The sequence below is a fragment of the Andrographis paniculata genome, unplaced genomic scaffold, assembly GCF_009805555.1.
Source record: "Andrographis paniculata isolate CXL003 unplaced genomic scaffold, ASM980555v1 Contig45END, whole genome shotgun sequence".
In the NCBI taxonomy this organism is placed as follows: domain Eukaryota; kingdom Viridiplantae; phylum Streptophyta; class Magnoliopsida; order Lamiales; family Acanthaceae; genus Andrographis; species Andrographis paniculata.
The window spans coordinates 2,722,270-2,735,433 of NW_026137579.1; the positions used below are offsets into that span (position 1 = coordinate 2,722,270).

The 13,164-nt window shown below is 34.2% G+C and overlaps 3 protein-coding genes across 6 annotated transcripts; all 3 read left to right on the forward strand.

The window, feature by feature from the left end:
* The first annotated feature begins 4,297 nt into the window (after positions 1-4,297).
* On the forward strand, positions 4,298-6,258 carry LOC127252077 (IAA-amino acid hydrolase ILR1-like 7). The gene is made up of 5 exons (XM_051276090.1): positions 4,298-4,384; positions 4,958-5,083; positions 5,163-5,477; positions 5,559-5,687; positions 5,771-6,258. Exons 1-5 carry the CDS (start codon positions 4,364-4,366, stop codon positions 6,158-6,160), a joined length of 981 nt encoding a protein of 326 aa, XP_051132047.1. The 5' UTR covers positions 4,298-4,363; the 3' UTR covers positions 6,161-6,258.
* A 110-nt stretch (positions 6,259-6,368) lies between these two features.
* On the forward strand, positions 6,369-8,978 carry LOC127252074 (IAA-amino acid hydrolase ILR1-like 7). The gene is made up of 5 exons (XM_051276084.1): positions 6,369-6,851; positions 7,246-7,371; positions 7,478-7,792; positions 7,951-8,079; positions 8,431-8,978. The coding sequence occupies exons 1-5, from the start codon at positions 6,507-6,509 to the stop codon at positions 8,803-8,805; spliced, it is 1,290 nt and encodes a 429-aa protein (XP_051132041.1). The 5' UTR covers positions 6,369-6,506; the 3' UTR covers positions 8,806-8,978.
* A 58-nt stretch (positions 8,979-9,036) lies between these two features.
* Positions 9,037-12,976, forward strand: LOC127252076 (UPF0496 protein At3g19330-like). 4 transcript variants are annotated; one of them, XM_051276086.1, is made up of 5 exons: positions 9,037-9,164; positions 9,296-9,438; positions 9,854-10,748; positions 10,990-11,085; positions 12,216-12,976. In XM_051276086.1, exons 2-3 carry the CDS (start codon positions 9,387-9,389, stop codon positions 10,723-10,725), a joined length of 924 nt encoding a protein of 307 aa, XP_051132043.1. In that variant the 5' UTR covers positions 9,037-9,164; positions 9,296-9,386; the 3' UTR covers positions 10,726-10,748; positions 10,990-11,085; positions 12,216-12,976. The 4 variants fall into 4 exon arrangements, with proteins under 4 accessions (XP_051132043.1, XP_051132045.1, XP_051132044.1 ...); XM_051276088.1 differs by having other exon boundaries at positions 9,899-10,748; XM_051276087.1 differs by lacking the exon at positions 9,037-9,164 and having other exon boundaries at positions 9,175-9,438.
* The last annotated feature ends 188 nt before the right edge of the window (positions 12,977-13,164 follow it).

The window sequence follows — 13,164 nt, forward strand, 5'->3', positions numbered from 1 at the left end:
TAAGATAAATATATAATATAAAATGATTTTGATATTACTTTTTATATTTTCACTATATATAGCTGCAAGAATGCGATTTTTTTAAAATATAGAAAATAAAAAATATATTTATAATTTATGCTCAATTCATTTCAATTGAATGGGCTATAAAAAATAAAAAATATAAAATTTTGAAATAATATATAAAGAAAATAATAAACAAATTACTTTGAATTAGAAGGAAATATAAAAATCAAAAATATTTTAACATAATTATTTAATTATTTTTACTATAATATAAAATAAATATTTTTAAATGGACATAAAAATAGTAAAATTGAGACTCATGGAGTAGTACCTACATCCCGTCCCGGTTACTGGTTACTATGTTGTTTGTTTGTAGCGAAATATTCATGAAGAAAGTAATAAATATTAAAATAATATAAAATATATATTTTAATAACAAATTATATAATTATATATTGTAAAATATATTTTAATTTTTTTCATAAAATATTCATATTATTTTAATTTTCATGCTTTCCTAAAATGAGCTAAAATTGAGGAATAGAGAAAGTATTAAATAAAAATTTTATATTTGATTTTTAGAAAAAATCAAATAAAATGGAAAAATCTCAAATAAGTAAAAAATCCAATCGAAACAAATGACAAACTTTCTCTTGACAATAAATTCTTGCTTTTTTTTTTTTTTTTTTATTTATAACATCCTTATTTTTTATTTATAGTACTTACTCCATTCTATAACAAAATATCTATTTTTTTTTATTTTAGTTCGTCCCATAATAAAATATCAATTTTTTTTAATAATTGTATTATCTACCTAACATTACAAATACCCTTACAATATATTATACAAATACCATTGTCTTTATATCACACCATACTAATAAGATTATTTTATTCATTTCTATTTTATTTATACCACATCTCAATATAATACTATATTTCTAAAATTACGTGTAAAAAGTAAATGGATATCACACCATACTAATAAGATTATTTTATTCATTTCTATTTTATTTATACCACATCTCAATATAATACTATATTTCTAAAATTACGTGTAAAAAGTAAATGGATATCACACCATACTAATAAGATTATTTTATTCATTTCTATTTTATTTATACCACATCTCAATATAATACTATATTTCTAAAATTACGTGTAAAAAGTAAATGGATACCTAGTTATCAGACGGAGAGAGTATAAAAGATAAAAATATACTCCCTCCGTCCCTTAACAATCTATCCATTTTTTCATTTTGGTCCATCCCATAACAAAGTATCCGTTTCTTTTTTTCAGTAATTGTACTATCTACCTAACATTACAAATACCCTTCTAATTTACAATATATTACACAAATGTCATTACGTTTATATCATACAATACTAATAGGGTTAATTTAGTTTTCTTACTTTTTTATTTCTACTTTATCTCAATATAATATTAATATTCCTAAAATTAGATTGGGGACGGAGGGAGTATTTCATATCTCCTCCATCTCACATTGTCCACTTTATGTCAGACTTTTAGGCATTGAATAATTAGTAGGTAATTAAAAAGTATATTAATAAAAATAATTATAAATTAAGATTAAGATGACTTAATTATTTAATTAAAATAAAAAATAATAAACTATAATTTTTGAAATGTAATTAAAATATATAATTATATTTTCAAAAATTAAAATAACAAATTATGTGGGAGAAACAAGAATAAAAATAATAAATAAATCATGTGAGACGAAATAAGTATTACAATTTGTATCTAAAAATTTGAACATTTTTCTTTTTAACGAGGGAGAGCGAATTATTTTATCCAATTTAAATTAAATAATTTTCATATTACGAATATAATAGTTTTAAAAATATATATATATATTTTTATCGTTATTTAGTCTACCCTAAGGAAAAATAAGTTATTTATTTTTTATATTGAAATAAAAGAATAATAATGTCATTTGTAAAAATAGCTGTATATGGAGACATATTGTGTTAATATTTCATATGTCATTTAAATTTAGGTTTATTTTTTTAAAGGTTTTTATTCAAAGATATTTTTGTTTTTATTTTTAAATGAAAAAAAATATCATTTTTATAATTTTTTTACTAAAAAAATTATTTTTTACTCATTTTAGGGTGTTTGACTAGGAGCTTTTTAGAGAGTATTTAGCTAATTGAATAGTTTTTAGTTGTTTGATGAATCAAACAACTAATTTAAGTGTTTGTTAAATTAACTTTTTGGAATAATTTTTTGGAACAAAAACTAATTTTTGAAAAGCTAATTTACCCAACGGAAATAATATATCAATAAATATATTTATTCCTTGTTTGTCCTTAAAAATTTATTATACATTTTATATCAATAAATATATTTTGATTATTTATTAATTATATTAGATATTTTATTATATTATAGTTTTACTTTTACAAATTTAAAATAATTAATTTTTATATATAAATTATTTTAATTGAAAAATATATAAATTTAATAAAATCAATACAAAATAGAAAATACAAATATTAATAATTTATTTTTATATTAAAATTATATTATATAAATTTTCTATTAAAAATAAATTAAATTTATTAAAAATTATAAATATAATGAACTAATCGATAATTAATATAATAAATATATTCACGAAAAATTTATTATTTTATATTTTACATCATTTTCAATAGAAAAACTATTTATATTTTCGATAAAAATATATTACGTTTTAAATCTAACTATAATAAAAATAAATATTATTTTATAACACTTTTACAAATTTCAATAACTAATTACAAAAATTTTCAAACACAATTGAATACGTTAGAAAAAAAAATATAATTGAAATGTCGTCAACTGTTATGTTATGTATAAACAACTAATATTGAATGGTTGTTTTACAAATATTTTAATACAAACTGTTAATCAAATCAGCTAGTCAAATCAGTTAATTGAATCAATTAATAAATATCAGCTAATTGAATCGGGTAACAACTATCCGCTAAGTGGCGAATACTTTGTTTAAAATCATGTCCAATTATACGAGACGGATGGGGTAATTCTTTATTTAAATGTTTGTGCTAAAAACTTAAAAGACGATTCGCCCCCGGCCCCCCTAATGTTTACCAATATGATTGACGTTGACCCTCCTCATCCATTATCCATCCGTCTGTCGTTTTCATTGTTATAAACGTTGGAAAATTTCAGATGGACTGTAATGTGATCTTAATTCAACGCTCAATCATTTATCGAACAATGATAATATACAAATACTGTATGATAATGTTAGAAAATAAGCATATAATCAAATATATTAGCGGAAGCGAAATTTAAACAAACCTTCCGCCATTACTTCCGAAGACAGTGCCAGATCGTGGACCCTAGAACGATGTTGCCAAACTCTGGTTCTCAAATAACAATAGTGTATTCTAATTTTCTGAGAATAGGTTTAGTAACCAGTATGTAAGAGTATTTATAATAAAAAAAAAAAAAAATGAGCCACAATTTTAGGTTAATTTAATTATATAAGATAATTCAAAATAATCAAAATTCAAATATAATTAATTAATTAATTAATCAAACTAACAGATAAAACATTAATATTTTAAATATAATTTGGAGATGGGATTACTCCACACCGCAGACCTGCAAAAATGAAAAAATGTATTGTAGATGGAGTTATGGATTAAAGATGGTATAAGACAACAATATTTTGAAAAGGTATAAAGGTATAAACTCAAAATTATTTTCCTAAATGTTTCTACATTAGTAAATGTTATACTAAATTATATTGTACGGGGACCACCACTTACGATTTTCATTGTTACAAAATTCTAACTAAATAAATAAATAGAATCAAATTGATTACGCGTATGTATAAAAATGGTAACTATCAACTGCAGCACTTCAAAAAGACTTGCAGAATTTGTGGATAGCGCCAAAACCCTAATGCGAATTCGGAATCTGCCAATTGGATTTCAGTACGTTACTGGCTTACTGCGAATACATATCGGCATACGAAGGGTCGAAATGGATCTCTGTTTCCGAAATGCAGCGTTTTACAATTTTTCAATTGTTGTTGTTCTTCTCCATTGTTGCTGTTTCCTGCCCAGCGGCATCATTGGCTCTCGAAGCGGAGAGACTTTTGGAGTCGGCGAGGGAACATGAGTTTGTTGACTGGTTGAAAGGGATTCGGAGGAGAATCCATGAGTTTCCAGAATTGGCATTTGAAGAGCAGCGAACGAGTCGGATCATTAGAAGTGAACTCGATTCGCTGGGGATCGAGTATGAATGGCCTGTTGCAGAGACAGGGGTGGTGGCTACGATAGGGTCGGGGGATCAGCCATTGTTTGGTCTTAGGGCGGACATGGACGCCCTCCCGATACAGGTGCAACTTCTCTCTCTCTCTCTCTCTCTCTCTCTCTCTCTCTCTCTCTCTCTCTCTCTCTCTCTCTCTCTCTCTTAAGTATTACTTTCATGGAGAAGAAAACGAATTGGCTTTGTACGGGGGGTTTGTTTATTTGATTACCATATCTTCTTTGTGTTAACGATTAGTATAAACCATAAGGTGTCTGTCTGGTTTCAATTTGATCATCGTTTGGACTAGGGTTCTGATAGTTTTGTGGTAATATAATTTTGTGATTTTCTGGTGCTTCTTTTTTTTTTAGGAGCTAATGATTTGCATAGACAATGAACAAGAATTGATTGGTGAAAGGAACTGCAGTTAGTACAGCTTTGTTTCATTTCTTTCTGTGTCCAATTTGGTCGTTATTTGGGCTAGGGTTTTTGATACTTTCTGGTATTATTTTATATGATTAGCATCATAGAATGGCACTTTTTTCTAAAAGTTCATAATCCTCCACAACAGCAGTTTAGCAGCCCAGTTGAATAACACTAATTTAGCAGACAATAGGGCTTAATTTCCGAGATTGCATAAACTCAAACCAACTGTAATTTGCAGGAATTAGTTGAATGGGAACACAAGAGCAAACTTGATGGAAAAATGCACGCCTGTGGTCACGATGCTCATGTGGCAATGTTGCTGGGAGCAGCCAAATTGTTAAAGAACAACTCTAATAAACTAAAGGTAAAGAAACAACTAATTACTTGTTACAGTGCTTGTTTGAGTTTATCTGAATATTCTAAATTGTATCCTTACATTCAAGGGCACTGTTAAACTTATTTTCCAACCTGGGGAAGAAGGTCATGGGGGTGCCTACCATATGATCAAGGCTGGGGCTGTCGATGGACTCCAAGGCATTTTCGCCTTACATGTTGACCCATCAATGCCTACAGGTACCATCAGTTCCAGACCTGGTCCGATGCTCGCTGGATCAGGCAGGTTCACTGCAATCATTCAAGGAAAAGGAGGACATGCAGCAGCCCCGCATAAAGCTAAAGATCCTGTTCTGGCTCTTTCTATGACCATTCTTGCACTTCAACATATTGTTTCACGAGAAACTGATCCTCAGGAAGCTAGGGTACTTTTCTCACTAGCTTTTCTTTCCTTTGACTTATTCTTAGGCCACTTTGCTTACAAGCTTTGATTCATATATAACTAGGTGGTCTCCATTGGATACGTGCAAGGTGGAGAAGCATTTAATGTAATCCCTGAGAGTGTCCAGTTTGGTGGTACTTTCAGGTTCATGGACTCTGAAAGTTTTAACTACCTTAAGCACAGGATTAAAGAGGTATAAGCATTGCATTTGAATTCAAAGATATGAAGATTAATGAATTAAGTATTTAGTTAATTCTGGGACACTACTATTTACAGGTAATAGAAGCTGAAGCTAAAGTGCATCACTGTACAGCAGCTGTTGACTTCCTCGAGGATAAACTAATATCATATCCTGCAACCCACAACGATCCCACACTGTATGAACATGCTAAAAGAGTTGCAGAAAAGTTGCTGGGGAAGAGCAGAGTGAAGCTGCATTTAGGAACCACTGTAGCTGAAGACTTCAGTTTCTACTCACAGAGGATACCCGGGTCATTCTTTGTTATTGGAGTAGCAAATGAAACGATGACACCTGTCAAGGGGTCCCACTCCCCCCACTTCGTCATCGATGAAGATGTTCTTCCAGTGGGAGCTTCACTCCATACTGCAGTCGCACTGGCTTACTTGGATTTTGATGGGATGGATGACCATGTAGAAAAACATTAGAAGATTCATTCTACATTGAGACTGTCAAAGCGAAAAAGATTGGTTTTTGCTGAATCACTTGCCCGTTTGCTAATTTGAGATCATATTTTATGTAAATTTTATTGGAGTTGGACTCTGATCAGATATTTTGGGACCATCAGTCAGTCATTATTTTAATTCATGCTAAAAATTCAATTTCTTGAAAAGTAAAGCTGATTGGAGGTATCTATGTGTATATTGATAAATTAGTAGATGACGCCAAAAACCCTTGTACCGATTCCCAACCTGCCAATTGGATTTCAATTATTTGCTAGAAATACAAATTGGTCTACCAGGGACAGGAATTAATCGTTGTTCTTGTTCCCGAATGGAGCGTTTTACAATTACTCCAATGTTGTGCTTCTCTCTTGTCGCTATTTTGTCTTCGGCAACCTGCCCAAGAGCATGGGATTTCAAACCGGAGAGGCTGTTGGAGTCGGCGAGGGATCGGGGGTTCGTTGACTGGTTGAAAGGGGTTCGGAGGAGAATCCATGAGCTTCCAGAATTATCATTTGAAGAGCAGCGAACGAGTCAGCTCATTAGAAGTGAGCTCGATTCGCTGGGGATTGAGTATGAGTGGCCAGTTGCAGAGACAGGGGTGGTGGCCACGATAGGGTCGGGGGCTCAGCCATCTTTTGGGCTTAGGGCGGACATGGATGCCCTCCCTATGCAGGTGCGACTTTTTGTTCTTCTTCTCTCCAGAAATTTTAGCTTTATGAATCACTTCCATGGAAAAGTAGAGGAATTTGGCTTTCTTGCTCTATATGAGGGCTTGATTCATTCAACTACTGTTTATTTCGTTTTAATGATTAATATTAACCATGAAAAAGTGTTTGTTGGTACAAGGAACTTTTGTTAGTATAGTTTGGTGATTTCTTTCTGGCTTCAAGTTGAGCATTATTTGGACTTAGGTTTTGATAGTTTGTTGGCCACTAAAATGTTACAAGAACAAGTTATCACTAACCTCCGCAAGAGCAGGAGTCTGTCCAATTGAATAGTACTAATTTAGCAGAGTGCAGCGTGGAAGCTGTGAGATCGTCTCAGCTCACACCAACTGTAATTTGTAGGAATTAGTGGAATGGGAGCACAAGAGCAAAGTTGATGGCAAAATGCACGCCTGCGGTCACGATGCTCATGTGACAATGTTGCTTGGAGCAGCCAAATTGTTAAAGAACAACTCTGATAAACTAAAGGTAAAGAAATGATATGTTATATGTATATCCATGTCTGTGAGGTCACCGTGTTATAATGCTTGCTTGAGTTGATCTGAATTTCCTGACTTGTATTCGTATATGGAAGGGCACTGTTAAACTTGTTTTCCAACCTGCGGAAGAAGGTCATGCGGGTGCCTACCATATGATCAAGGCTGGGGCTGTTGATGGACTCCAAGGCATTTTCGCTTTACATGTAGATCCGTCATTGCCTACTGGTACCATCAGTTCCAGACCTGGTCCGATGCTTGCTGGATCAGGCAGGTTTATTGCAATCATTCAAGGAAAAGGTGGACATGCAGCATCCCCACATAAAACCAAGGATCCTGTTCTGGCACTTTCTATGACGATCCTTGCACTTCAACATATTGTTTCACGAGAAACTGATCCTCAGGAAGCCAGGGTATTTACTGCACTTGCTCTTCTTTTCTTCTCTATCTGAGGCATAGTAATGATATAATGTTAAGCCAGTGTGTTTATAAACTTCGATCTTTTGATTAATAAAACTAAATGCTAATAACAATCTTTTTGTTTTACTTTTCGGTGTGAAATGGCGCATAGGTTGTCTCCATTGGATATATTGAAGCTGGTGAAGCATTCAATGTAATCCCTGAGAGTGTCAAGTTTGGTGGCACTTTCCGGTTCATGGACTCTGAAAGTTTTAACTACCTTAAACAAAGGATTAAAGAGGTATGCATTCCATTTGCATTCATGCTGCTCATCCAATTTGGACATAGTGGCACCGATTTGAGAAATAAGTACTGTCGACCAATTTTAAGCTCTTGTAGACTTAAGTAAACTCCGGTTTTTCTTGTAATGATTTGCTTAGTCTTTAAACAAGTATTCTCATGTTTCCTCTCCCAAGATTGTGCTGCAGTTGAATAAAATGTCATGTAAAAAGATATGCTGCAAGAAACCCAATGGAACCATAATTAGTTCATCATATCTATTTCTTAATTGCTTGCATGCCATCATTTTGAAGCAGTCAATTTAGACATTCAGATGTGTTTCATTCTGTTAATTCTGGCACACTATTTACAGGTGATAGAAACTCAAGCTCAAGTGCTTCAGTGTACTGCAACAGTTGACTTCTTGGAGGACACATTAATCCCATATCCTCCAACCTACAATGATCCTACCCTGTATGAATATACTAAAGGAGTTGGAGAAAGCTTGCTCGGGAAGAGCCGTGTGAAGCTGCATTCAGTAACCATGGGAGCTGAAGACTTCAGCTTCTACTCACAAAGGATGCCCGTGTCATTCTATATGATTGGAGTAGCAAACGAAACGATGCATCCTGTCAAAGGTTTGCACAACCCCCACTTCATTATCGATGAAGATATTCTTCCGGTAGGAGCGTCACTGCATGCTGCGGTCGCACTGGCTTACTTGGATGACCATGTAGAAACACACTAGATTCATGTAACACTGGGGATGTTAAAGCATACTAAGGTTGAGATGAATCACTTGGCCTGGGTTCTTTTTTATAAGATAATATTTATTTGAGAAAAAGTAGAGCAAACAAATTTCATTTGCAAGAAAACGAAAGAGTGCTCTGAGTAATATCAGAATGCAGGAGATTTGAAGCATGCTTTTTGAGATCATAGCCATTGGAGGTAGTTAGTCCATTTCTTTTTCCATGTGTAGAGATATTATAATGTAGACATTCTAACTACTGGGGTTCTTCTGCTTCCAAATTCTTGTATTTAAAAAAATGTTAACGCAATGGCAATGCTTAACTGGTTTAAGGGAGGATCTTGCAAGAGGATGGAAAGGTTTGTTTGATTATAACTTCGTATTCTATCAAACATTGAAGTATAAATTTCGGAATAGAGTTTGAAATAAATTAATAATAATAAATGGGGCAACTTTCTGACTTCGTCTTCCTGTCCTACTTTCTTGCCAGGTCACCTGTTTTCCGCTCGAGGCCATACTCAAACACACAGTTGAAGTCTCTCCGTGATTCGATTCGCTAGACGAAGAATAGCTCGGCTCTAATGTTTCTTGCTTCTGATCTACAGTTGTATTCCTGGAAGATTATTGATCAAGGTTCTGCTGATTCCTTACTACCCAATCTTGATTTCGTTGACCCACTTCGATTTCTGGGTGATCTCGAAACTGTGCATTCGTTGAATTTCCACTATTTTTCTAAGGTAACCTGATTCGATTCTTATCAAAAGTAAGAATCTTTTTTGTTATCTCAATACGTGTATACTGGCATTCATGAAAAAACGGTGACTGTTTTTTTTACATGTGGATTCGATGTATAATTCCATAAATGTTGTGCTGCTGATCTTCACAAATGTCCGTAGAAGTTTTATAATTATATGACCTAGCCTTTGATAATTATGTTCATCTTGTAACTGAGCTGCTGTTAGTTAGGGAGAAGATGGGCACTACTATTTCACTTCCTTCTTGTGGAGACATGCAATGTTGCAGAATTAACAGTATGCTACTTATCCAGGTTTTTCTGCTGACTATACTTCAACACGATTGTTGCCTCTCCCAGGAGACATGCCTTTTTGCAATTGGAAGCTTTGGCGAACATTCAGCCGAGACAACTCCTCTGACAAAATGGTTGATGTAAGGCTTCCTGATGTCATTGAGGAGCCTCGACTGCTGGAGCATGTTGTTCAACCAAGCTATGAGCATGTTCGAGAGGTGCTTCCCCTGCTTGGGCACAACTCTCTGTCGAATCTTATTGCTACCTACTTTGAATATAGTGCACATGCATCGCGCCTGTGCGTCCTCCTCATACATAGCATCCACCGTGCTCGCCTTATGTATACAACCCTACATAAACTTCTTGATGACCTTCCCCTGGAGTCCGACAGTCTCTCCTATTCTAGATTCAATTTGGAGGGTGCAATTCTTGAGTTTGGCCGTTTTGAAAACCCCTTTCACTCCCCTGACGCTCAGAGCTTTGGTGATATGCTGAACCACTTCTCCCAGCTCAAGCAGCAGCTAAATCAGCATTTCAGAAAGTCACGGTTCAAACTCAATCTCACACGCCACTGCTTTAAAGAAATGAGCCATCAAGCTGTAATCGATACTACTGCAGCAAGGAATGTTTATGTCCTTTGTATGAATCTAGCCACTATTGATCGCATGATGTCCCGTCTGCATGAAGCATTTGAACTTGACAAACTTCTTAGTAGATTGGGATTGGAGAGGGTTATGGATAGATACGTGCTTGAGGAAGTATTGAAGCAACTTAGAAAAAATAGTCATAGTTTTTCTCTACAGCTTGTAGAGCTTGAGGAGTCTTTATGCCTATGTCTTGCTACAATCAACCGGGGCCGTACACAACTTCTTCAACAAATACAAGTATCATAATCAAGTTCGATATCCAATGCTAAGTAAGCTATATGTTTGGAAAATTACCTGGCCACATTTCAATTGACTGCATGCACATATTTTCTACTTTTTATTGACCTTCCTGATCTATGCTGGTGTGGTTTGGAGATGTTCCCTAGCATCAAAGGCATGTTAAAATTTATATGTAGATTATTTAGTGAGGTCGTGAGCATTAAATCAGGGAGCTGAGTTTCTTGAATTTTCAGGTTGCATGTTTAGCTAATAAGTCTTTTTACTTTGCAGTGAACATTCATTTCATTGTGTGCGAATCAAATGATACAGAAGAGAAGTGGTTTATTCCCTTCGTGTAAATTTCATCTCAGGTTTACATCGTCAGAGGTCAGTTTATACCATCTCATTGTTTCATGCTCCAATGTCCAATTAATGGCACATCGTAAACACTACATTGATATGTTTTGGTATTTATCTTTTTTATGGATTTGTTATATGGTTTGATGGTAGACAAGCCTTTGACTGCTTGAGGACAGTTCCTTTTAATGTGTCTAACATTAGTATCGTCAACAAAAGCCCACCAATACAGTACAAATATAGATCTATGGGTTGATGTTTAAATCAGAAGATTCCCACCAACCCAGTCACTTTCTTTCTTCCCAAGAATCCTATAATCCATGCGGCAAATTTCTTGTCAGGGACACTCATGCATACCAACAAATGCATTTGAAATATATGCATTTCAAGCTCTATATGGCTATATCTATGCTTTCTTTGAGAACATATATATATATATATATATATTAGAAGGATTAGGCTCTGACAATCACAAAATAACACCAAGATTATCAATCAAGATTCTACTGTTTCCCCAGTCATTGCCCATTCAGATTCGGGCAACCTACTCAAATTTCTGAATGGTCTTAGAACTGTGCAATCGCTGAAGTTCCCAAAATTTTCCAGGGTAACTTAAATCAATTCTTGACTGCAAGTGTCTGGGAAGTTGACAATTTCTTTGCTGATGCCAAGTATATGTTCTTCTATCTCTGATGCTGGGAATATCATTATTTAATTCTTTGGACGCCAGTTTACTTCTTTTAATGGGCACAAATTGAGGGTTATATCATGAAACTTAATATTAACTGTAGGTGTGGTGCTAATTTGCTTCTCAAACACTCTTATACAGGCAATCTCATAGAGGGGTGATTTTATAACAAAATCATTGGGTATTGAAAATTATTGCTTAGTTCATCTTGTAAAAATCAGTTGCTGTCATCTGTTATGGTAATTGGAGAGAAAATTTATGATATGTTGGTTGAGAGGGTTCTTGTAGATCTAAGCATTTGCAATGTTTCACTCCCATTTTTTTTATTTGGGATATCAGCTATTTCATTTGGTGTTCGCCCTCATTCTTGGAGGCAAATCATTCCGGGTAGTTGATTTGCCTTTTGCTTTCCTTGTATCACATTGCATCTTCCACTTTATTTAGTTCTTCATGTGGAATCTTTACTCTGCAGGTCACATCCTCATAGAAGTCTGCTAATATCACAATGCCAACGCCAGTTTGAGTGTTAAGCCTCTATCATGGATATGGCCTTGTGATTGTGAATTGAGGTCTCTCTTCTGACAAAAATGGCTGCCATTGAGGAACCTCCATTGTTGAGACATTCAACTGGGCCATGAATGTGTTTCAGGACACACTTTCAATGATTGGGGACAATCTTGTTCCAATCTTATTGCTAACTACTTTAAATCTACAGAGCATGCATCGAGTTGATCCCTCTTTATCTGCCAGGTATACGCTGTACCCCCACCTCATGTATATCTTCACTTGAAATTGGAGGTGGGTGTGGATAGGGATCTCATTCAAGCGTTATTGAAGCATTTTCGAATAAAACAGCCACTTCTGTGCAATGGCTAGAGGTATTTGGGAACCAATTAGTCCTAGTCTCATGAATATCATCCAGAACCAGTCAAATCTTCTTCGAAAGATTCAGATGCATTGCAAGAAAAGTTTGCTTTCTGCCACACTGAGTAAGCTGCTGATGATTTGAAACATTTAAATGGCTACATTTTACCTGCCTGTGCAAGACATCGGTAAAAAGTATCAAATTTAAACCTCAATGATTGTTTAGTTGAATGATTGAGCAAAGCAGAATGTCATGATACTTTGGTTGTTAATAGAAAGATGATTATTACCCCACAGCACTCCTCAGGCATGAAAGAAATATTCAAGTATGGTGTGCAAATGAATGTCCCTTTCTTGTAGCGTTTTTAGCCAATCCTTTTTTTTTCACTTTTGAATGCTGAATTTGGATCTGTAGGAGGATACAGAACAGAACATAAACTTCTATACTACTCAGTGTAGGAATGGCATTTGGTTCTTGGAAATTTCAAGAATTATTGTTACCTGATCTAATGGTAGGGTTTACGAGGTAACCAAGAACATGACAAAGATAACACCTT

Coding starts and splice junctions, on each gene's coding strand:
- LOC127252076 (XM_051276086.1), top strand. CDS start 9,387: ATGTTTCTTGCTTCTGATCTACAGTTGTATTCCTGGAAGATTATTGAT. Junction 9,439..9,853: donor CTGGAAGATTATTGATCAAG/GTTCTGCTGATT, acceptor CTACTTATCCAG/GTTTTTCTGCTGACTATACT.
- LOC127252077 (XM_051276090.1), top strand. CDS start 4,364: ATGGACGCCCTCCCGATACAG. Junction 5,478..5,558: donor CTGATCCTCAGGAAGCTAGG/GTACTTTTCTCA, acceptor ATATATAACTAG/GTGGTCTCCATTGGATACGT. Junction 5,688..5,770: donor TTAAGCACAGGATTAAAGAG/GTATAAGCATTG, acceptor TACTATTTACAG/GTAATAGAAGCTGAAGCTAA.
- LOC127252074 (XM_051276084.1), top strand. CDS start 6,507: ATGGAGCGTTTTACAATTACTCCAATGTTGTGCTTCTCTCTTGTCGCT. Junction 7,372..7,477: donor ACAACTCTGATAAACTAAAG/GTAAAGAAATGA, acceptor CGTATATGGAAG/GGCACTGTTAAACTTGTTTT. Junction 7,793..7,950: donor CTGATCCTCAGGAAGCCAGG/GTATTTACTGCA, acceptor AATGGCGCATAG/GTTGTCTCCATTGGATATAT.